The 24,976-nt window shown below is 37.2% G+C and overlaps 2 protein-coding genes and 1 pseudogene across 2 annotated transcripts; all 3 read left to right on the plus strand.

The window, feature by feature from the left end:
* The first annotated feature begins 3,959 nt into the window (after positions 1-3,959).
* Positions 3,960-4,518, plus strand: LOC109152937 (G-type lectin S-receptor-like serine/threonine-protein kinase SD1-1). Its single transcript, XM_019300641.1, has 2 exons — positions 3,960-4,121; positions 4,204-4,518. The coding sequence occupies exons 1-2, from the start codon at positions 3,975-3,977 to the stop codon at positions 4,504-4,506; spliced, it is 450 nt and encodes a 149-aa protein (XP_019156186.1). The 5' UTR covers positions 3,960-3,974; the 3' UTR covers positions 4,507-4,518.
* Positions 4,519-8,399: 3,881 nt separating this feature from the next.
* Positions 8,400-12,094, plus strand: LOC109152765 (annotated as a pseudogene).
* Positions 12,095-20,240: 8,146 nt separating this feature from the next.
* Positions 20,241-23,554, plus strand: LOC109152766 (G-type lectin S-receptor-like serine/threonine-protein kinase At4g27290). The gene is made up of 6 exons (XM_019300412.1): positions 20,241-21,567; positions 21,880-22,136; positions 22,211-22,421; positions 22,691-22,928; positions 23,008-23,161; positions 23,252-23,554. Exons 1-6 carry the CDS (start codon positions 20,268-20,270, stop codon positions 23,552-23,554), a joined length of 2,463 nt encoding a protein of 820 aa, XP_019155957.1. The 5' UTR covers positions 20,241-20,267.
* The last annotated feature ends 1,422 nt before the right edge of the window (positions 23,555-24,976 follow it).

A 24,976-nucleotide genomic window follows, 5' to 3' on the forward strand; every position in this document is an offset into this window, starting at 1 on the left:
TAGATGCAAAAAGATCGAATTGCCACCGTGCGTTTTTTTAATCACTGTTAATCCTGGACGTTGATTTAGGCAATATCAATGGCTCAAATTTAACCGCACAACTACACCTGGGAAGGCCTACTACACATGATTTAAAAAAACGCGTGGTGGCAATTCGATCTTTTTGCATTTAGGTCAAATTTAAGGTGCATGGTTTTTTTCTCTTAAGATAAGGTACGAAGGAGTTTCCAAGTGAAAAATACTGATAAATCTCAACCATTAATTCATTCAAGTCAACCGCTCTTAAAAAAAATTTGGCACCTACAATCTTCAAACGTGTACACTAGAATGTACAACAATGTGCACTGAAAGGCACCACAATGTGCACTAAAAAGGCACAAAGATGTGAAGCAATTAATAAAAACAACGTCGTTTTGATGCGCAGTGCATAATCGATTATGTACCGCGGTACACGATATAATTTGCCCTCGCTGGACAGATCAATTATACATCTAAGTTTTCCACATTAGCGGTTGGTTTAGAATTTTCAACTTCTATGGTAAGAGACCAAAGGTTCGAACCTCGGCGGCGGCAGTGTGGGAATTATGTCCAAAGTGGGCAGATTTCTTGTGCCCGGCATTTAGTTCTGTCTACTAACCCATTGAGTCACCGTGATTTACATCCTCCCACATACTCTGTCCGATCAGAGTTTGGGACCCTTAGGGTTGAGAATTTCAGCCTTTTGGGGTAAGAATTTTCAACTTCTTAGACTGTGTCAGCTATGTGAATTATCCTCCGCAAGATGCACTATCACCGTAACTCAAGTTTTCCGGATTAGCTAATGGTTTAGAATTTTCAACTTAGACTTTGTGTCAGCTATGTGAATTATCCTCCACAAGAGGCACTATCACCGTAACTCTTAACCGATCAGAGCTTGACCTTGACCCTGACCCTAACTAGGGGCAAATTATTCTGTTGACCTGGGCCCACATTGACACAATTTATTTATATATTTAATGCTCACAATACATATTGAATATTCACAATTTTTATATCCTGAATGTTCACAATTTACATATTAAATGTTCACAGTTTTACATACTGAATGTTCACAATTTGAATTGTGAACATTCAGTATGTAAATTGTGAACATTCATCAGTATATAAATTGTGTATTTTGACTCAGGTCCACCTTGTAATGTGGACCAGAGTCCATAGCATAACTGTTGGAATTGTTATGCCGTGGAACTGTGTCCACATTGCAATGTGGACACGGTTCTATGTTGATAATTACTGAACTCTATGTTTATAATTATAAAACTTTATGTTCATAATTTTTGAACTTCATATTCACAATAATTGAACTCTATATTCACAATTACAGAACACTATGTTCATAATTACTGAACTCTATGTTCACAATTATAAAATTCTATGTTCATAATCTTTGAACTTCATATTCACAATTATTGAACTCTATATTCACAATTACAGAACTCTATATTCATAATTATAGAACTCTATGTTCATAACTCTATATTCATAATTATAAAACTCAATATTCATAATTTTTGAACTCTATATTCACAATTATGATAGTTTTAGAATCGTGTCCACCTTACAAGGTGGACACGACTCCACGGCATAATTCCAAAAATTATGTTGTGCATCCGTATGCACCATGCATGGTGCATACGGATGCAAAAACGACGTCGTTTTAATAAAACGCGCATCTCCCCTTAAAAAAAAAAATCAGGTTCGATTCCCAGCAACAACATATGAACTAAAATTCCATAATCGATGAACTATAATTCCATAATCTAATCTATGAACTAAAAATTCTAGAATGAATGAACTAAAATTCCATAATCTATAAACTAAAATTTCAGAATCGATGAACTACAATTCCATAATCGATGAACTATAATTCCATAATCAATGAACTATAATTCCATAATCTATGAACTAAAATTCCAGAATGAATGAACAATATAATGTTGTTACTGAGAATCGAATCTGAATTTTTTTTAAAGGGGAGACGCGCGTTTTTTATAAAACGACGTCGTTTTGGCATCCGTATGCACCATGCATGGTGCATACGGATGCATAGCATAACGATTGGCATAATTCGCCCATCTGTTGCTAATTAGGCCAATTGTTCAACCTCACTAGGCTTACTTCTAATTAAGACAATGAGATTACCATATATCTCGAGTCTTGGAGTGAAATATGGGTTTCAAAGTTCTCATGGCACCTTGTGAAAACTGGCTTGCCACCATTCTATCCCTGGCCAGCCGACTAAGCAAATTATTGTGTGGATCACGATTCAAAATATCGTCGTGAATATTATGATTAAAAATAATGTACATTATATATTAGAATAATGTACATTATGTTTTAGAATAATGTATATTACGTAGTAGAATAATGTACATTATGTGTTAAAATAATGTACATTACGTGTTAGCATAATGAAACATTTGGGATAATATATAATGTACATTATTTTTTAAAATAATATACATTATGAGTTATAAAAATGTATATTACAACTAGACGAGCAAAAAAATAAAATTAAGCAAAACAATATCATTTTTGGACCGTGGTTCACACAACTGTGTGGACTGTCTATTGCCCTGACCATGCGCAATCAATGCCACTGCACAAGCCCAACAAAAATAGGTGTCTAATTTTTTTTTTAAATATTTATTTAATAAATATGTACGGTGAACAGTTTGGTGAACGATTTAAATCTAAATATGTACAATGAAATTTACTTTTAAGAAAAATTTTGAATTGTATTTTTTTGTTGTTGAACATTTTATATACTATCTTTTGACGTAAATCTTTTAATAAGTATTATGTTTTTAATTATAGTGTTTCAACAACTCAGTTTGTATTTGGTCTTGTCTCGTTTAGTCCAATGTTCATTGCCAAGCTTAAAGTCTAAAATTTTTAGTTCATTTCAATGTCCAACAAAAATAATATAGTTAGCCTCCAATGGGCCACCATGTTCTACCACTAGCCGAACAAGATCGAGTTCCTTCCCATTCTTGGGCTACCATGTCCCCTATCGCAAATTATGCTGTGCAACCGTGTGCACCATGCAAAACGATAATGTTTTATTATGATAAAGTAACGGTGCCATTAGTGAGAGGGAGGTTATGGACTTGTTTATAAGGTAGCAATACTACTCGTATTTTTATCCAAAATTATACTTATCACCTTAATTTCTGCAATCTAAAAATACTTTTTCAAGGGTGTTCTGGATGATGAAAGGAAATAGCTGTGAAACGGTTTTCAAAAACATCTAAGCAAGGGCTTGGAGAATTTAAAAATTAAGTCAATTCCATTGCAAGGCTTCAACATAGGAATCTAGTGAAGCTTCTAGGATGGTGAATTCAAGGAGATGAAAAGATGTTGATCTATGAATATATATGCCAAACAAAAGTCTTGACTCATATATATTTGGTATGATATTCCCATCTAAATTTTAATAAACTCTATAATTATGTTTGATCACTTAATCAATGTCAATTTGGATTTTAAAATTTTGCTTGAGAGCATTCTTTTAAGCAAGAAAATGTGTGCTTGGAATTGAAAGTTTCCTTCTTGGATTTTTTTTTTGTAGAAGAATATACCTAACTAAATTGTATTAATATCTTGGGCAGATAATAGAAGAAGTGAATTACTTGATTGGCCACAACGTTTCAACATTATCAATGGCCTTGCAAGAGGGCTTATGTATTTGCACCAAGATTCTCGATTAAAAATTATTCATAGAGATCTCAAAACTAGCAACATTTTGTTAGATATTGATATGAATCCAAAAATATCAGACTTTGACTTGGCGAGGAGCATTGAATTAAACGAGATAGGAGCAAATACAAACCGAGTTGCTGGAACACTGTAAGGTTTCAATTTCATTTTGCATTCATTTGTTTGCATTTTTATCATTGAACCTAACAAATTAAATTTTCAAATCCAGTGGTTATATGTATCCTGAGTATGCAGGACACGGAATTTTCTCTATTAAGTCAGATGTGTTTAGCTTTGGTGTCTTGGTATTAGAAATTGTGAGTGGGAAAAGAAATAGGGGATTTTCTCGTCATCAAGATCACTATGAGAACCTTCTTGGCCATGTATGTCTATTTTGTAAACATATTTATTTATTCATTAAGGTTTGAATTGAAGTCTTGATGTACTAATTCATCTTTATGACAGGCATGGAAGTTTTATAGAGATGGTAGACCAATTGAACTTGTAGAAGATCATCTGGCTGAACCACAAGATTTGCCTCAACTTCTAAGATCAATCCAAGTTGGCTTGCTATGCGTTCAACACTGCCCTGAAGATAGGCCAAACATGTCTTCCATTGTTCATATGTTGGCTAATGATGTTCAATTACCCATTCCTAAAGAGCCAGGTTTCTTCACAGAGAAAAGGGCAATTGAGCGCAATTCTTCAGACACAGAAAAATCATGTTCCATAAATGAACTCACCATCTCAGTGCTCAATCCTCGTTAAAAACGATGGCTTTATAATTGTCACTACTGGAAATTATGAAATTTCTGACCACCTGAAAGTGATCTTAAATCAAGTCATAAGCAAAAAATGGTCGGAAATAGCAATAAAGGTTTTTTCAGATACCAAAAGTGTTCGGAACAAGGCTTTTGACTTGATTTAAGATCACTTTCAGGTGGTCGAAAATTCCATAATTTCCAGCCGTGTGTATTTTTACTTTAATTTGCCTTGGGTTTGTATTTCTTTTTCCAAGTTTTATAGGATTAAAGTCTGAATTGCAAAGTACCAAGTGGCTTGTAGTCCACTGGTATCGGGTTGCTCCCCTAAGTGAGAGGTGTAAGGTTTGAACCTCAATTGAGGCAAATAGTGTGTATATAATATTATTCCCCTTATAATAAAAGAAAAGTCTGAATTGCAAAGTGTCGAAATTCTGTTGCAAATCATGATTTGTAATGGGATGCATACTTTTGATAAAATACTCGTTGTAACTCAATTACAACGGAATTCTAGTTTTGTTTTCAAACTTTGCAATGGATTTTTCAGTTGCAAATTTTGCAACGGATTGAGTTAGCCTTTGATGGTGTGATATATAGGAAACCCCATATTAAGGCTAATTGAGGCTAAATTTTCCTTAAGCACAGAAATATCATATTCTATAAATGAAGTCACCATCTTATTACTCGATCCTCGTTAAAATGAGTACATATATAATTGGATTGTTATTTTTTATTTACCTCAAATTCGTATTTTTTTTAATGAACTTCATAGGGAAAACTTGTGATCGACATTATGTATATATGAAGTTTAACAAAATTTTTATAGTAAAATAACTTCATTGAATATTTATGTTGATTTTCACTATGTAAGACAGATAAGTCAGAGTTTTCAGTAGTTGAGACAAACTAGCTGAAGGTGATGAATCTTTGTCTTGAACAAGCAGCTTGAAGAGAAAAATAGAAAAGCCATAGAGGCCCCCTTGTGCAGCTCGGTTGGTCCGTGGTAAATTATGGGCAAGGATACAAATCGAGCCCTGACGCTATAGTGTTGGAGTTACACCCAATGTGTGATGGGTTCCTTGTGGGCACCAGACACTGAATCCCCACTTAATAGGCTTATGAGTCACCATGAAAGCCCATATTTCCTGGGGATTCTCTAGAGCATCAGCAAACAGGATTAAAAAAGTATACAAACCATTAATTAAATAATCATAGTGTCAACTAATCTGCACAATATTGACTTCTCTCTATAGTTAGAAGGTTTTAAGCACATTTTCTTCAAGGAAAAAGAAAATCTATAAACAGCAAACATTTCATTTAATGTGGTTGGTGCCACTAGCTATTTGTTGACCTACTTTGAAAAGTCTACCAAAACTACAAGCACCACAACTGTGTAAAAATTCCATTTAATGTGGTACGGTGCGCAGGAGTGGCCTGTTTGCTGAAATTTCTGTACTCAGAAATACAAGTGAGGTTATGACAAATTGTCAGGGTTTTTTAATAGATACCTCAAATTTACTCAAGTTTTACTACATGGACTCCCAAAATTCTACTCCCTCATTTATACTCCCTGAGGTGGCAAATCAGGATTGGTTATTTTCATCATGTGGGTCCACAGAAAAATATCTACATCAAGAACATGTGAGAGGGAGTACAAGTTGGGAGTTTAAAATGAGAATACACCAAGTATTTTCCAATTTACTCACCAAGCTCTGGATGGGAGTGTATAATTATTGTATATATGGGCAGATGGAATAGTTTCCTTAACAATTTTGCTTAGAGATTAGGAGCATGGGGAAAGGTGTCTTTGAGTTTTGCAGGACGCCCATGAATTGTCAAAATGCTTAACCCAAGAGTAGAGCTCATCCTGCATGCCAAACAATTAGTCCAATAGGTGGGAAGAGTGGCAATATTTAGGGAAATAAATCAATGTTTGAAACTCCGTGGTGGCAGTAGTGATTAGGTCTTAAGTGCGCTAATCTCTTGTACGCACCAGCATTTAGTCATGACTGCTAAGTTACTGAGTTACCATGATTTACATCTTGACTTTATTGATTGGTTCTAATTAATGCCCCTCTATAATATGTCAATTATCAATATCACCCCTGAATTATGAGTGGTGTAAATGTTGCCCCTCAATTATCAAAACGGTGCACATATAGCCCCTTCCGTAACGGACATGTGGTTCCCTGTTAGTGTACGACACCGTTAAGTCGGAGTAAATATGTAATTTAGTTGTTTTTTCCCTCCCTCGATTCGAAGTACCAATGATGAACAACGGTGGGGAACCACAGGTCCGTTACGGGAGGGGCTATATATGCATGATAATTGAGGGGCAATATTTACATCACTTATAATTCAGGGGTGACATTGATAATTGACATATTATAGAGGGGCATTTTTTACAATTTTCCCTAAATTTAATAATAGTAAGCTTCCACATATATATCAACAAGTACGATAGGGGAACCGATTAACATGACTAAGTCTACAAAACAAAGGGACCAACACTCCCATCCAACAACACCAAGACTAAACGACTCACCATGATAACAACAAGACAACGCCAAACCATCAAAATCATGAGCAAAAAGCCACAATCCCCTACCCAACTGAGTCTACTTTAATTTGACCGGTCCCAGGACATAAAAGTTTAAAGTTGTTTGATTAAGCTTGCTTTCTTGTACTATTGCCTATTCCTTTGAAAAGTCAAAACTAAAAGCACCACGACTCTAAAAAATGAAAAATCCAATTTAATGTGGTGCTCTGGAGTGGATTATTGGTCTGAGGATAGGATGACAAGTTGTCAGGGTTTTAATAGCTCAATGGTCCTGACGCTGTTGGACTGTACAATTGTATATATGGGTAGATGGAACAGTACAATTTCCCTTTACAATGGCATGTCAAGTAAGTAGCACTAACTTTCCCACTTGCCGGCAATTGCACGGACTCATTGCACTACTACAAAAATGAGATTTCACGTCGAAGATATTAGGTCTGTAAAAAAACCTTTTAATTTATTTCTCCATTCTCAGCATCTTCCAGCACCTGTCAGCTTTAACTGTCCATCAAAAAGTTATAGCTAATAACGAATAGGGGAAATCGCACTTTTGGTCCCTCAATTATTCTACCGTTAGTCAATTTAGTCCTTATGTGAATGATGTTAAAAGGATTAACTCACAGAAGGACTAAATTGACTAACAGTGGAATAATTGAGGGACTAATACAGTCCAAATTGGAAAGTGAGGATCACATTGCATATGAGCACCAATTGAGGGACCAAAAGTGTAATTTCTCCAAATTATATATATAACTAATGTAAATTTTATTTAGGGAAAATCGCACTTTTGGTCCCTCAATTAGTGCTCCGTATGCAATGTGATCCTCACTTTCCAATTTGGATAGAATTGGCCCCTCAATTATTCCACCGTTAGTCAATTTAGTCCTTCTGTGAACGGTGTTAGACGGATTAACTCACAGAAGGACTAAATTGACTAACAGTGGAATAATTGAGGGACCAATTCTGTCCAAATTGAGCGTGAGGGTCACATTGCATTTTGGGCACTAATTGGGGAACCAAAAGTGCGATTTCCCCTAGCGAATAAATAACTTTATTTCTTTATAAATTGGCCATCACATTTTCCAAGGACAGAGTGCTGAACTTTGCCCTTCATCATCAGCCTCCGCCCAATAATCCTTAACTAGGACTTAGCCCTTTACTGTCCTCCACACACCAATCCATAGCTAACTAATGGACTTAACCCTTTACTGTCCTCCGCCCAACATAGTACGGACTAGGCCACAGGTGATCCAATTAACTTCTCTCAATCTATAAAAAATAAATTTTCCTCTATAAACAGCAAACATTTCATTCAAGAAACAGATAGTCCGGGTGTCAAAATGACAACTCTTTTCCTGCATTTTCTGTTCTCCCTCTTCTTGCTTTCCATGCACAGAATTGCCCATGCAAGGGATACACTCGCTTCCACTGAATTCCTCAAGGATGGCGACACCATCATTTCATCCGGTGGGAGCTTTGCTATGGGGTTTCTCAGCGTCCCTACTGGTTCCATAAACCGATACGTCGGTATATGGTACAACAAAATTCCTGTTCAAACAGTGATATGGATTGCCAACAGAGAAACTGCCCTCACTAACACAACATCCACTGTATTGAAGCTCGTTCGGCCTGGGCGATTAGTTCTCACTGATGCCAAGAATGATATTATATGGTCCACTAATGCTTCAAGATCAGCCAAGAACCCGATCATGCAACTGTTGGATTCAGGGAATCTTGTGGTGAGAGATAGAGAAGACGAAAACCCGGAGAATTTCCTGTGGCAAAGTTTTGATTACCCAACTGATACTTTTTCTCCAGGAGTGAAGCTTGGGTGGAATTTAGTGACAGGCCACGAGGTATATGTCACGGCAAGGAAGAGTGAAAACGATCCAGCTTCAGGGCCATTCACATTTCGTTTTGATCCAACTGGTTACCCACAAATACTAATCAAGAATGGTTCGAAAACAACGTACACTACAGGATGCTGGAATGGTGTGCGGTTTAGTGGAACCTCTGAGAAATCCCCAGATTATTCTCATTACAACTACCAAGTGCACATTAATCCCAGGGAAATCTCTGGCAAATATGAAATCACTAACCACTCGGTTTTGGCCAAGGCAGTTTTGACTAGCTCGGGTGATCTCCAATTCTCCGCATGGATGAATGAGGCCCAAAGCTGGGTCAATATCATTAAAGTTCCTAGGGATGTCTGCGACAGATATGCGATATGTGGGGCAAATGGAATCTGTAACGCCACAGATTCCCCAGTTTGTGGATGCTTTGAAAAGTTTACGAAGAATAATAGAGGGGGATTGGAGTACTGGTCCAATGGTTGTGGTAGGAGGAAACCTCTGAAATGCAAGAATGGAACAGAAGGGTTCAAGAAGTATTCGGGTATAAAATGGCCGGACACGAAACATTCTTGGTTTAACACGACCATGAACCTTACACAGTGTGAGCTCAAGTGTTTGAAGAATTGCTCGTGCACGGCTTATTCAAATTTGGATATAAGCAATGGAGGAAGTGGTTGTTTGCTTTGGTTTAACGACTTGATTGATATTAGAGTAATGCCTCAGAACGGACAAGACATTTACATCAAACTTGATTCTTCTGAGTTACCAGGTACAAATGCATAGCATACAATTTTGATTTACATTTGATTTGATTCTAGCTTCCAATACATTAGGTAAGACTACTGATGGATATATTACAACCGAAGCAAACCGACCCGGAGAGGTGGAGCAAGATTCTGGGCCCCTGAGGTTGAGTCCCGTGCTCGGCCCAAGGCCTCGGCCCTTGAGACCTCGGCCCACAAGGCCTCGACCGGGGTACGTACCAACCCCAAAGAGGTCGGCCATAAACGGGCTTCGCCAGAAATAGGGCCGACTGGGGAACCAATCAAACGAGAGACCCAGGGCTCATGCCCCAGGCACGGTCAAACACTCAGATCCAACCACCCCCTGGTTAAGGGGGTGGCGGTTAGGGGTTTGGTTCGTATAAAAACCCCCAATTTGTCTCATTAAGACAGGTTCGATCACTATTTTACACATACTGTTATCCTAATCAAGTATTGTAATAGCTTATTACCGATACTTAATTAATACAATATTTGGTCCCGCGACCTTGCAACGACATCGTTCTATCATTTTATTATTTACGTTCTTAATTGGGTTTAGTGATTCGGGTCCATTCCGGATAATTAATTAAATCCATCAACTACATACAATTTTCTATATTTTGTTGGATATATAAAATGTTGTGATGTCTAAAACTTTCTTGATACTACAGAGCCAATTACAAAGGAAACTCGTGCTAGCTTGAAAGGGAAGAAAGCAAAAATAGTCTTAGGCTGTTTGTTACCTCTAACTATAATGGTCCTACTAGGTTTGTGCTTTGGTTTGTATCTCTACAAAAAGAATGAGAAGAAAATGATGGAGTTGAAAGAATGGTTAGAATTACCGTTATTTGACCTGTCTGCAATATCAAGAGCTACAAATAACTTTTCAGAAAACAACAAGCTTGGTGAGGGTGGATTTGGAGCGGTTTATAAGGTATGTATGTTAAAATCTCACTATTACACTAATAATAACTCATAACATATAGATGTTGTTTACTTCAAAAATTTCAGGGTATTCTAGATAATAAAGAGGAAATTGCCGTAAAGCGACTCTCGAAGACTTCCAAGCAAGGAGTATTAGAGTTTAAGAATGAAGTAATTTGTATTGCCAAGCTTCAACATCGAAATCTAGTAAAGCTTTTAGGGTGTTGTATACAAGGAGAAGAACGCTTTTGGTCTATGAATACATGCCAAACAAAAGCCTGGATACCTTTATATTTGGTTAGTCTTTCAAATAACCCATAAAGCAATGTACAATAGTTACTTCAGTATATATATATTTTGCATGCGAAACATTAGTTGATTAATATCCTTTTGATAGATGATGCAAAGAACAAATTGCTTGATTGGCCAAAGCGTCACTCCATTATTAACGGAATTGCACGAGGACTAATGTATCTCCATCAAGATTCTCGACTAAGAGTCATTCATAGAGATCTTAAAGCCAGTAATGTTTTATTGGATAACAATATGAATTCCAAGATTTCAGACTTTGGACTTGCAAGAAGTGTTGGAGGGGATGAAACAGAAGCTAATGCAAGTCGTATTATGGGGACACAGTAAGAACCTTGATATTGTGTTATTTATGTCGTTAGAGCATCCATATTTTTTTCATTACTTTTATTAATATATACTAATGTCCTCCTTTGATTCAAAAATAAAAAATAAAATACTCTCCATTGAATCTTTGATGCAGTGGATACATATCGCCAGAATATGCTGCTAATGGAATATTTTCAATAAAATCAGACACATTTAGCTTTGGCGTTTTGCTTTTGGAGATTGTGACTGGTAAAAGAAATAGAGGTTTTTCTCACCCAGATCATTGTCTCAACCTTATCGGTCATGTAGGTCATAATATATAAATTAACTACTCTTTTTATTTTTTATTTTCTTGTGAATCACTGGTATCACTCATTATTGAGCTAAATTAACTTTGTAGGCATGGAAGTTGTATAAAGAAAACAGGGCATTGGAACTAATTGATGTGCATCTAGTTCTATCATGTCATCTATCTCAAGTTCAACGGTGTATCCACGTTGGATTGCTATGTGTTCAACAATGTCCCAGTGATAGACCAACTATGTCTTCTGTGGTAACAATGTTGACTAATGACTACTCTCTACCCGAAGCAAAAGAGCCAGGATTTTTCACAGAACGAAGAGTAAACACAAGCGATTACTCTTCAAGCACTCATGGAACAAGTTCAAGAAATGAATGCACCATCACTGCCTTGGATCCTCGGTAGAGAGTTGACATAAAAAAATCGTAGGAGAGTAATATTTCCCTTTTAATTTGGTAAATAAGTATTATTGTACCTTAGCTTGTGGTGTTCTCATAATGCGTGGTTCGCTGAAATGATCGATATTTTATATAAAGAAGTGTGAGCTGGATTGGTCGAACAATTGCTCTTGTATGGCTTAGTCTAGTTTTCCTTCTTTTCCTAAATACTGCCTACTGAATTAATGAGCTAAGCCCGTGCGAATTGTCTTAGTCTAATCTAGATATATGGGATGTCTTCTGATTTAGGTTTAGTTATTTGAATTTAATGAAGTTATATAATTAATGTAAACTCAGAGCTTGCAAGTTTTGCTTCTTTCCTTCAAGCAGCTTCAAGCCAATCGTTATACCGTGGATCAGGGTTCACATTGCACTATGAACCCTGGTTCATGTGTTTGTGTTTTGTGTTATGACTTTTTGTGTTTTGTATTATGAATTCTATACCTTATGAGTATGAATTTTGTACCTATAATAAATTAGTAATTGTCTTGTGTTGTAAAATTTTGTACCTATGAACACAAATCGTGTACTTAAATCATATTTGAAAAATAAGTAAATTATTATATACAGGGACGGAGGGAGAGGGGGGGGGGGGGCTGACCCCCCCCTCACCCCACCCCCACCCCCACCCCATATATAGTAGTTGTATGTATATATGTATATATAGTACATGTTTTAGTATTAGTATAAAAAAAAACTATAAAATGTTAACAAGAATTTAGTTAGAGTAGGTGGTAAAGCACGTTTTTGGTAATAATGAGGTTAAGGGTTCCAATCTTAGCATCAATTTCTATTCAAATTATTTTATTAATTATGTTTCATATTTTGTTATGAATATTTTTATAAAGTTTCGATGTGTTTTATTTTTCGTCCATATCCAACAATATTTACAATTATATTTCTTAGGTAGTTTATTTATTTATTTTGAAATTATCTCTTTTGTTTTAATGTTTCGCCTTTTCTGGAAAAAATTTCTGAATCCGTATGTACTATTTCGCCCCCCCTCAACCGAATTTCTGGTTCCGTCCCTGATTATATAACATGTATATGTGTCTTGTGTTACGATTTTTTGTCAATTGTGTTATAAAATTCTGTATCTTATAAATATAAATTATGTACCTCGACATTTCAATCCAAATATCCAATTGAGTCCATAATGTTATGCTATGTCACTGTTGTACCACCCAGAAAAATGGCCAAAAAAAGTGTCTATTATGGCATGTTCATCCGCATGGGAGATGTTGGAGATGTAAGGATGAGCCTCCACTACTAGAGTTTCCTATCTCGGAAGTCAATCTCTCATCATCAGCCGCTCTTTTCAAAGAAGTCAATTTCCCGGTATCAGCGGCTCCTTTCGAGGACGGTGAACGCGCAATGTGAGTGACATTTCTTAGGACGGTTGGGACTGTCAATGGCCGCTCCTTTCGAGGACGGTGAACGCGTAACGTGAGTGACATTTCTTGGGACGGTTGGGACTGTCTCGAGCCTTTGGATCATTCTTCGAACCATTATATTGACTTGGGCTCAGACGATTTTATCCATAGGCTCCTTGCGTGGCCCTCGGGTCTCCCGGATAGCGTCAGAACCAACTGTGGATGAAGACTTGGAACTGGTGGCCTTGGCATAGGACTTCTTGGACACCGAGCTGCTCATCAGATTGAATTAAGTTGATAGTGAAGAAATGAGAGACAGAGTTGTCCCACTGGGCGTGCCAAAATCTGTAAACACAACAAATGGAAATAATCAAGTTACAGTATGTATAATTTAAAATACGGGTACAAGTGATGCAGGACGAGGAAACGAGACTCCAAATGTTAACAGAAAAGAGCACTTGCATTAAGCAATAAAATTCTGGGTACAAGTTGATCCTTTAACTTGGCCAACAAAAGACTTTAAATAGAGATTACATAGAAGATTAATTAATGAGCAGAACATAGGAAATGAAATAATAGCAGATTTCAAAAAGAACCATTAATGTATTCAAGGTGCATGAGTGCCTGTTGAGCTCTTCCTTCCTGTTCATTCATTTACTCATGTCTGGTTGGCAGAATACCAAGAGTCCCTCCGCTATCAGTCTCTCCCACTTGAGAAGAACTCGACCTCGAGTTCGAACGATCTGGATATAGCGGTTCAGAATCGGGATGGTATTTGAATATATCCGCAACATTAACTGTTTTGGAGATTTTCCATTCATCTGGGATATCAACTATATACGCATTGTCATTGATTTTCCGAAGGATTTTGTAGGGGCCATGCTTCTTTGGAGTAAGCTTATTGAAATTTCCCATTGGCATACGTACCTTTCGGAGAAATATCATAACTTCTTCACCAACCTGGAAAAGTTGTTGTCTTCTTTTTTTATCAGCAGCAGCTTTGTATTTGGCATTGGAAGTTTCAAGTCGGGCCCTAACCTCTTGCTGCACATTCTGCACATGTTCCACCATGGAATCTGCCACCTTGTGTTGTTTAGCCGTAGGTGGGAGACGAAGGAGATCAACAGCATGTCTTGGTGTTTTTCTATACACAATAGAAAATGGTGATCGTCCAATAGAAACATGAAGAGAGCTGTTATATGCAAACTCAGCCTGTGACAAGGCAAAGTCCCACTGTTTAATACTCCCATTACAAATGCAACGGACTAAATTCCCAAGTGTGCGATTGGTAACTTCGGTCTGACCATCTGTTTATGGGTGGCCAGAGCTGCTGTATTTTAAGCTAGCATCAAGTCGTTTCCATAGAGCAGTCCAGAAATGGGATAAGAACTTGGAGTCTCGATCGGATGTGATAGAGCGTGGAACGCCATGCAGTCTTACTACCTCTTGAAAAAATAGGCGAGCAATATGGATGGCATCAGAAGTCTTTCGACAGGGAATAAAATGTGCCATTTTCGAGAATCGGTCAACCACCACGAACACTGAATCCACACCTCGTTGTGTTCTAGGTAATCCGATGACAAAATCCATTGATAAATCCTCCCAAATATCTTCAGGAGTTGGCAATGGCATGTACAATCCTGTATTCTGTGTATGACCTTTTGAAGATTGACAAACAGAGCACCTTTTCACAATGGTCCCTACATCTCTTTTCAGTTGAGGCCAGTAATATCGTTCTTCAACGGAGGCAATGGTTTTATCCCTTCCAAAATGTCCTCCTAATCCCTCAGCATGAAGATCTCGGATTAGTTTCTCGCGCAGAGATGTTCTTGGAATACAAAGTCGATTACCCTTAAAAAGGTATCCATCTGCCATATAAAAATCTTGTGATGGCTCATGTAGTTTGACCTTCCTCCAAATAAGACCGAAATCCTCGTCATCTTCATATTGCTCTTTTAACACCTCGAATCCAATTACCTCTCCTTGCATAGTGATTAGTAGACTCCTCCTCTGACTAAGGGCATCTGCTACACGATTAGTGGAGCCTGACTTGTGTTTCAGGAGGAAAGAAAATTGCTCCAGATAAGATGCCCAACGAGCATGCAATTTATTCAAATGCTTTTGATTCCTAAAATATTTCAAAGCTTCATGATCGGTATAAATAATAAAATCTCCACCCATCAAATAGTGTGACCAAGTTTGTAGAGCTCGAATTACAGCGTATAGCTCTTGCTCGTATGTAGACCATTTTTCTCGTGCTACACTCAATCGCTCACTGAAAAATGCAATGGGTCTTTGTTCTTGTGACAACACAGCCCCAATGCCTGCCCCACTGGCATCACATTCTACTTCAAAAAGTTTTGAAAAATCTGGCAAGGCTAAAATTGGTGCGGTTGTGAGCTTATCCTTGAGTTCATTGAAACTCTTCTCAGCCACTTCTCCTCAATGAAATCCTCCTTTCCTTAGGCAATCGGTGAGCAGAGCGGCAATAGTGCTATAATTTCTTATGAATCGCCTATAAAAGGATGCTAGGCCAAGGAAGCTTCGGACCTCTCCCACTGTTCGCGGGCTCGGCCATTCTCGTATAGCTCGAACTTTCTCGTCATCCACATGAACTCCTTTGGCACTAATCACAAACCCAAGGAAAACCAATTTTGGCTTCATGAAAGAACATTTCTTCATATTAATGTACAGTTTTTGTTCTCGCAAGGTTAGTAGAACTGCCCTTAAGTGGTCTTCATGTTCTTCACGCCCTTGACTATAGATTAAAATATCGTCGAAATAAACGACGACAAATTTTCCAATGAAAGGTCTAAGGACTTGATTCATAACTCGCATGAACGTGCTTGGTGCATTGGACAATCCAAACGGCATGACTAGCCATTCGTAAAGACCATCACGGGTTTTGAACGCCGTTTTCCGCTCATCTCTAGGCTTGATGCGCACTTGGTGATAACCGCTTCTTAAATCAATTTTTGAGAACACTGTAGCACCATGAAGTTGGTCTAACATATCTTCAAGTCGTGGGATTGGAAATCTGTACCTCACTGTGATTTTATTGATAGCCCGACTATCAACACACATCCTCAAACTACCATCCTTCTTAGGTGTGAGCAATGCAGGCACGGCACATGGACTTGTACTTTCCTGGATGAGTCCTTTCTTTAACAGCCCTGCAACTATTTCATTCAATGCTTCATTTTCTGTGGGGTTCATTCGGTAATGTGGGAGGTTCGGCAGGCTAGCTCCTGGGATTAGATCTATTTGGTGTTGAATGTCTCGCAAAGGTGGTAAGCCATCAGGGAGGTCTTCGAGAGCAACATCTGAAAATTCTTCTAACAAAACCTGAAGCTCTTTCGGTATAAGTTCAGAATTTAAGCTTACCTCCTTTGTCAAAAGCAGGAATATGGTTCTGTAGTCTTGAGAATCTATTATGAACTCTTTCCAGCTATTACTGATAGTAACGGCACATGTATGTTGTTTCTTCAGTTCAGCCCAAGGTGTAAGAGGTATAATAATTTTCTTACTATTCCAAACGAATGAGTAAGTATTATCCCTCCCATGATGGGTAGCATCAACATCAAATTGCCAAGGTCTCCCAAGAAGGATGTGACATGCATCCATCTCAATCACCTCGCAAGCTACTACGTATTCATAACTCTTACCAATAGATACTGGGACAAGGCAAACTTCTGAAACTGTTACTGAAGGACTATCTTTGATCCAACCCAATTTATATGGTTTCGGATGTGGCTTGGTGGGGATGTTGAGGTGTTGCACCAAAGCTTTAGAGACAATATTGTCACAGCTACCATTGTCAATAATGAGCTTGCATACCTTGCCAAGTATGCTACAGTAAGCCCGAAAAATGTGATTACGCTGAACATGGTTCTTATCTTCTGCAGTATATAGGAGTCGTTGTACTACAAAACTCAAATGCTCACCAACCTCTTCTGCTACCTCAATATCTTCTTCATGGAATTCTTCACTCTCCTCCCCTGTATTTTCGTCTATCAAGTTAACAGACCTCCGAGCCCTACACTCATTTGATCGATGACCATTTTCACCACACTTAAAACACTTTCCAACGAAGGGCTTAGCATATGGATTTGATGTTGTGTTTTGTGGTTGGGAGTTTCCTTCCTGCCTTTGACGTTGTGTTTTCGAATGGCCAGACTCATTTGTTTGTGTGTGTTGGGTAATAGGTTGGTGGGTAGTGGAGTTTTGGGGTGGAATTGTTGATGTGGTCTTAGGAAGAGTTGGAGTATATTGTCTGCGTTGGCTTGATTGTGCGAGAAGTGCTTCTGCTTTAATGGCCATGTTGTACGCGTCTCATCAACTGACCAAATAGGTGAAAGCGCCATCCTTTCCCGAATGTTAAATCTCAGCCCTTCAATATAACGTGCCGTTTGCTGTTCCGGAGTTTCAGATAAATTACAACGAGCACCCAATCTGTAAAATTCCTCAGTATACTCATTCACTCTACGAGCGCCCTGTGAACACCTTTGATACTTTTGGAATAGTTGTTGCTGGTAATCAGGGGGCAAGAACCTTGCCATCATAAGTTTCTTCATCTTTCTCCAGGAACTGATAACCATTTTACCCTGCCTTCGTCTGTTATTTTGGGTCATCTCCCACCAAGCAGCAGCTCCACCTTTCAACTTATGAGCCACATATTTAGCTTGACGATCTTCAGGAACTTCTAGCATCTCAAAACATTTTTCAACTTCATAAATCCAATCGAGGAAAGCTTCAACATCAAGATTTCCATCGAAACGGGGTAAATCCACTTTTGGTCGATACTGTTGTTGGCCATAAGCAAGGGGTGTTTCTTCTTCTTCAGAATCACTACTGCTCATATTCCCATGAGGTGGATTGACTTGCGGCATCATTCTAGCATGTTGTTGTCTTCTATGGTTGATGGCAGGAAGTGCTCCGCGTCCGTCAAGTCGAAGGCTAATGTTGGCAAGGATGTTTCGAATTTCTTGAAAATCCCTGTTATGGTTGTCAGTCTGCATTTGCAACGTTGCCCAAAGGGCGTCTACACCACGGTCACCGCCGGTGGGTGGATTGTTTCCATCGTTGTTGATACCGCCGTGTGCCATATTGGGTCGTGACAAGTGGAGAGGGTCGTGCCGCTATCTCGGTTGTCGCCTAGGAACTTGGCTCTGAATACCAACTGATGCAGGACGAGGAAACGAGACTCCAAATGTTAACAGAAAAGAGCACTTGCATTAAGCAATAAAATTCTGGGTACAAGTTGATCCTTTAACTTGGCCAGCAAAAGACTTTAAATAGAGATTACATAGAAGATTAATTAATGAGCAGAACATAGGAAATGAAATAACAGCAGATTTCAAAAAAGAACCATTAATGTATTCAAGGTGCATGAGTGCCTGTTGAGCTCTTCCTTCCTGTTCATTCATTTACTCATGTCTGGTTGGCAGAATACCAAGAGTCCCTCCGCTATCAACAAGATCTCTATGTAATCCCCTAATTCTTCACTAACGTTCTACTGAAGTGCCTTGAAATTCAAGTAGCGTGATTGGCACTTCAGTAGAGCGTGATTCTCGAGGAAGAACTTGTTCTTCACCGAAGCAGCTCAAACGGCTTTATCCTTAACAAAAAATGTCAACTTCAAGGTAGTGTAAAAGAGAGAACTTTGTAGAACTTCAAATCGTCTTCAATGTCTTCAAGTATATATCTTCAATGTTTTCAAGTGCCTTTAATTCCTCAAGTGTCTTCAAGATATTCAAGTGTTTCAAGGAATGAAAGGAGGGTCCTATTTATAGGAGAGAAAATGTAACTTCCACCCCATAACAAACTCACTTAATATTTATGCAATAAATTAATAATTATTTAGAATAAATACTAAGAGTTTATACAAAATTAATCTTGTCATAATCATGAGATCCAATCACTACATTTGAATTTATAAGTATTAATTTCAAATATAATAAAACTATATTTAAATTTAATTACAATTATTAAATTCAAATATAAGAAAACTAAATCAAACTTAAATTGCTTTGATTAATTAATTAATTAATTAATTCAATAACCCAATATCAAATTTATTTGGACGGATTAAATTAATTCAATTATTATCATAGCCCGGCCAATTATTTAAATTGATCCATATCGATCCATTTATCGTTTTCAAACTTTTGTTGTCTACAATCTCTTATAAAAGGGGACAAAGTGGAGAATTTAATAAATAAATAATATTTAGTTAAATAATTCTTAAAATATCATGTTCGGCCAATAAACTAGTTGAATTTTATAAATAATCCTAGGTTCATCACAATTGCAACGAATCTTCATTCCTTTCTAATATTCTCAAGAATCCATTTAATTTATGCGGTATCCTACTATCCTTGGTCATATGATGGTAAGTAAATAATTGTGAAGCCGCCCATGTTGTTGAGTTTAAAAATGAGTCAATTTTATTGCTAAACATCAGCATATAAATTTTGTGAAGCTTCTGGAATGTTGCATTCAAGAAGAAGAGAAGATGTTGATTAATTGGACTACATACTCGTTTGGAATTGCCTCTTCTCTTAGAGTTGACTACAAATCATAGTGAAATCAAGTTGACCGGGCTTCAGACATTTGGCATAATAATCATAATGTTCTAAGTTCGACTTCTAAGAAATTGTATTGTCTATTGGTTGTCTTGGTTTGATCCAGACGGCTATGAATTTATTTTTTTGTAATCCTTTGTCGGTTAAGGTCACAAGACATGTTTCATCCAGATCCCTTAAATCAAAGAATAGGCAACACAGATATTTTATGTTAAATTTCATTGTCTTTGAATAGTCTATGTCTGTGGTTGAGAAATTAGCCTCTCGACTTATAAGCAATACATTTTGTTCCAGAAAAGAAGAAAAGAAAATCTGTAAACAGCAAAAAATTTATTCACAAAACAGGGTTTCAAGATGATGAGAGCTTTTCTCCTGCATTTTGTGTTCTCCCTCTTCTTACTTTCCATGCATAATATTTCCTATGCAAGGGATACAATCACTTCCACTCAAGTCCTCAAAGATGGCGATACCATTGTTTCTTCTGGTGGTATCTTTAAGATGGGTTTTTTTAGCCCAACCGATTCACAGAATCGCTATGTTGGTATATGGTACAACCAAATACCCAATCGCACTGTAGTTTGGGTTGCCAACAGAGATACTCCTCTCACTAATACCTCATCAGTAGTCTTGAAGATTGTCAATAATCCAGGCCGGCTAGCTCTAGTTGATGATGGCAACAACGATGCTAATATCTACTGGCAAACTAACACTTCCAGACTAATCTCAAATCCGGTTGCAAAGTTATTGGATTCTGGGAATCTGGTGGTGATGGATGCAAATGATGATAGCCCAGAGAATCTCCTGTGGCAAAGTTTTGATCATCCTACAGATACTCTATTGCCAGGCATGAAACTCGGGACGAATTTCGTTACTGGTCTTAACACAACTCTATCGGCATGGAAGTCAGAAAGCAATCCAGGGATGGGAGAATATAAGCTTTACATTGATCCTGCAGGAAATCCACAACTCATCTTAAGAAAAGGTAGAAAGGAAGTGCTTCGATCAGGGCCATGGAATGGTTTGGAATGGGGTGGATTTCCTGGAATGAAAAAGGGGATTGGCGAAATGTTGGTAATCTTTAATAGGAGTGAGGTTTCCTACAGTTATCAGATTTATAACAGCTCGATAATCAGGGCAGTCCTGTCAAATGCTGGGAATTTAGAAATCAAGGTGTGGTTAGAATATGGAAGAGGGGAATGGAACAATGTCCATAGTGTACCAATAGATGTTTGTGACGAATATAAACACTGTGGGGCATATGGGAGTTGTGACTATAATAAAAGCCCTGTTTGTGGATGCTTGGATAAATTTTTGCCTAAAGATCCAGGAGCATGGGGAAGGGTAGATTTTTCTGGAGGGTGTGTTAGGAAGACACCTCTGAAGAAGAATTGTCAAAATGGATCCTCAGATGTATTCTTGAAATATTCTGGTGTTAAATTGCCAGATACAAGGTTTTCAACCTTCAATACTAGTATGAACCTTCAAGAATGCAGGCAAGTTTGTTTGAAGAATTGCTCTTGTATGGCTTATTCAAGTATTGATATAAGCAATGGAGAAAATGGGTGCTTGCTTTGGTTTGGAGATTTGGCTGACATTAAAGTTCTACGTGTGGATGGGCAAGATCTTTACATAAGGATGGCTTCCTCTGATTTAGGTATGCATGCCACTCATTCCAAGTCACCATAATTTCTGTTAATTAGGATTAAGCGCTTATCACTCACGCCAAAAGCTATAGCTGCTAGTAGCGAAGGCGCAACTTATTTCCTTATTTATATAGACCGTCATCACATTGTTCAAAACAAGTTGGGTGCTGGACTTGGCCCTTAGGGGCTTAACCGGTCTCTGCACAACAATCTCTCAGTCACTGGGTACTAGAAATGGCCCCTTTACCGGCCCTGACCTACAATTTCAATAATGTTAATAATACAACAATGCATCCACTTTTTTTATTCTTGGGTGGGGATAGATTATCCTTCAAGTTCAAAGGGCAAGAAACCAAAACTAATCAAATTGACTTCATCAATATTGGGTGGAATTCTGGTGCTGAGCTTGAGCTTGACTCTGGTCATAATATTGTACAAACGGAAAATGAAGGAGATTCAGTTAAAGTTAAAATGGGAAGAAGAGCAAACACTATTTGAAGTATCTACAATAACAAGAGTTACTCATAACTTTTCACTCAACAACAAAATTGGAGAGGGAGGATATGGACCTGTTTACAAGGTAATAATATTTTATTAAACAAAATTATATTCATTATTTTCTACTACCATCTATAAATTTCATTTAATTTATAGGGCGTTCTAGATGATGGAAAGGAAATAGCTGTGAAACGACTTTCAAAGACATCTAAGCAAGGGCTTGTAGAATTTAAAAATGAAGTCAATTCTATTGCCAAACTTCAACATAGGAATCTTGTGAACCTTCTAGGATGGTGCATTCAAGGAGAAGAAAAGATGTTGATCTATGAATATATGCCGAACAAAAGTCTTGACTCATATATATTTGGTATGATATTCAATCACTATCCATTTAAATTTTAATCAACTTTCTCAAAATACTACTGACTGGACTAGTAAGCTAAACCCGTGCGAGCAACTCTATAATTATGTTTGATCACCTCATCAATGCCAATTATGATTTTTAAAGTTTTCCTTATAGCATTCTTTTAAGCAAGAAAATGTGTGCTTGGAATTGAAAGTTTCCTTCTTGGTTTATTTATTTATTTTTTGTATAGAAGAATATACATAACTAATCTGTATTAATATCTTGGGCAGATAATAGAAGAAGTGCATTACTTGATTGGCCAAAACGCTTCAACATTATTAATGGCATTGCAAGAGAACTTTTGTATCTGCACCAAGATTCTCGATTAAAAATTATTCATAGAGATCTCAAAGCAAGCAACATTTTGTTAGATATTAATATGGACCCAAAAATATCAGACTTTGGCTTGGCAAGAAGCATTGAATTTAACGAGACAGGAGCAAATACAAATCGAGTTGCTGGTACAATGTAAGATTTCAATTTCATTTTGCATTCATTTGTTTGCTTTTTGATCATTGAACATAACAAATTAAATTTTCAAGCCCAGTGGTTATATGTCTCCAGAGTACGCCGGGCACGGGATCTTTTCTATTAAATCAGATGTGTTTAGCTTTGGTGTCCTGGTACTGGAAATTGTGGGTGGGAAAAGAAATAGGGGATTTTCTCATCATCAAGATCACTATGAGAACCTTCTTGGCCATGTATGCAATGTCTCATTCTAAAGCATATTTAATGTTTATTCATTAATGATTAGATTAAAGTCTTGATCAAGTAATTCATCTATACTACAGGCATGGAAGCTATATAGAGATAGTAGATTGGTTGAACTTATAGATGAGCATCTGGATGAACCATGTGATTTTCCTCAAATTCAAAGATCAATCCATGTTGGCCTGTTATGTGTTCAACATTGCCCGGAAGATAGGCCAACCATGCCTTCCATAGTACAAATGTTGGCAAACAATGTTGAGTTGCCTATTGCTAAAGAGCCTGGGTTTTTTACAGAAAGCGTGGTACAAATTAAAGCCAATTCATCTCCAAATAAAGAAATATCGTGTCCCATAAATGAAGTCACTATTTCATTGCCCCGTTAAAATTTGAACTTTTCTTAAAATTGTATTCTTACTTAATAAAATTTTCCTGATTGTTTTCTCACAACCTCACTTGATTCACAATTACTCAAGGAGAGTAAGCTCTCTAGTATATGAACCTTCAAGAGTGCAGACAAGTTTGCTTCAAAAATTGCTCTTGTATGGCTTATTCAAGTCTTGATATAAACAATGGAGAAAATGGCTGTTTGAATTGCTTAATCTTTCTACATGTAGAGCCTTGTGTATGGATTTACCTTTCTTTCACCAGCATACATATAGAATATGCATTTCTACATTTAATTATAGTAATACTAAAGTATTTTTTAATTACACTTCAGGTTCATTTGACAATATATGTTATTTTGTATAATGTACATTTAGTACACAAACAATGTACTTTTAGTATATTAAAAATGTACATTGTATTCAGGAAAAGTACATTATTTGAGTACAGAAAATACATTATTTTGTATAATGTACATTTAGTACACAAACAATATACTTTTAATATATTAAAAATGTAATTTTTTATAGTCCACATCAAAATTTGCCAACTTAGGTGATTCCAGATTTTCAACTTAGGTCCATATTGTATCATCTGCAACAGCACGGATTCCATGGAAAATCAAGGAAGCAATTTCTTTTATCCGTTCTTGCCTCGCGTCTTGGGGTTCCACTTTATCGCATGTCTACCGGGAAGCCAATCCGGTAGCCGATATCTTAGCGGCGGAGGGGTCCTCTGGTCCTTCTGCTTTTTGTTCTCTAAGCTCTGTACCTTTAAAGGCCAAATTGGTTATTTTGTATGACCTTAATGGCTTTGCCTCTTCTCGAACTATTCGTCATCAATAAAAGTTAATCTTTTTGCCTAAAAAAAAAAGAAAAGAAACATCCACATAAACATCTGCCAAAAGAAAGTCAAAGGCCAATACACATATCAGCAAGCGGTTAGAGTGTCGTAGTTGGCTGACATAAGCTCATATAAGTCTTTCCCCTCTCTCTACCTCCGAGGAAATGGTCCAACGTCAACACTATGGTACGTAACATTTTAATTGTTCAAATTTGAAAGATAGTATAAATAATAGATATAATTGACAAAAAATGAAAGTTCACTTTCCGATTCATTACATCAGTTACAAAAAAATCGAAGGTCATTACCCAAATAAAATGTTTCATTGGGTTGGGCAAGGCATTGAATTTAGTAATGGATTAAACTCTAAATAACATAGGTATCTACCATTCACCCAATAAAGTTAGGCCCTCAACGAAAACAAAAAATGTCGGTGTAATTGTTTAGTGAAATGGATGATTCATATTATTTTGATTTTAGTATTTTTTTTTTTTACTTTATCCCCATTATAGCATTTACTTTTCTTAAATAGCCATGCATTCCGTCAGTATCAACTTTAGTAACAGAATATTTCGTTA

Source organism: Ipomoea nil, unplaced genomic scaffold (assembly GCF_001879475.1).
Source record: "Ipomoea nil cultivar Tokyo-kokei standard unplaced genomic scaffold, Asagao_1.1 scaffold2480, whole genome shotgun sequence".
Lineage (NCBI taxonomy): Eukaryota > Viridiplantae > Streptophyta > Magnoliopsida > Solanales > Convolvulaceae > Ipomoea > Ipomoea nil.

Bases quoted from the DNA above. Each gene is read 5' to 3' on its own strand.
- LOC109152937 (XM_019300641.1), top strand. From the start codon at position 3,975: ATGTATCCTGAGTATGCAGGACACGGAATTTTCTCTATTAAGTCAGAT. The intron at 4,122-4,203 runs GTATGTCTATTT...TCTTTATGACAG, and splicing joins ATGAGAACCTTCTTGGCCAT to GCATGGAAGTTTTATAGAGA.
- LOC109152766 (XM_019300412.1), top strand. From the start codon at position 20,268: ATGATGAGAGCTTTTCTCCTGCATTTTGTGTTCTCCCTCTTCTTACTT. The intron at 22,929-23,007 runs GTAAGATTTCAA...TTTCAAGCCCAG, and splicing joins AATCGAGTTGCTGGTACAAT to TGGTTATATGTCTCCAGAGT. The intron at 23,162-23,251 runs GTATGCAATGTC...TCTATACTACAG, and splicing joins ATGAGAACCTTCTTGGCCAT to GCATGGAAGCTATATAGAGA.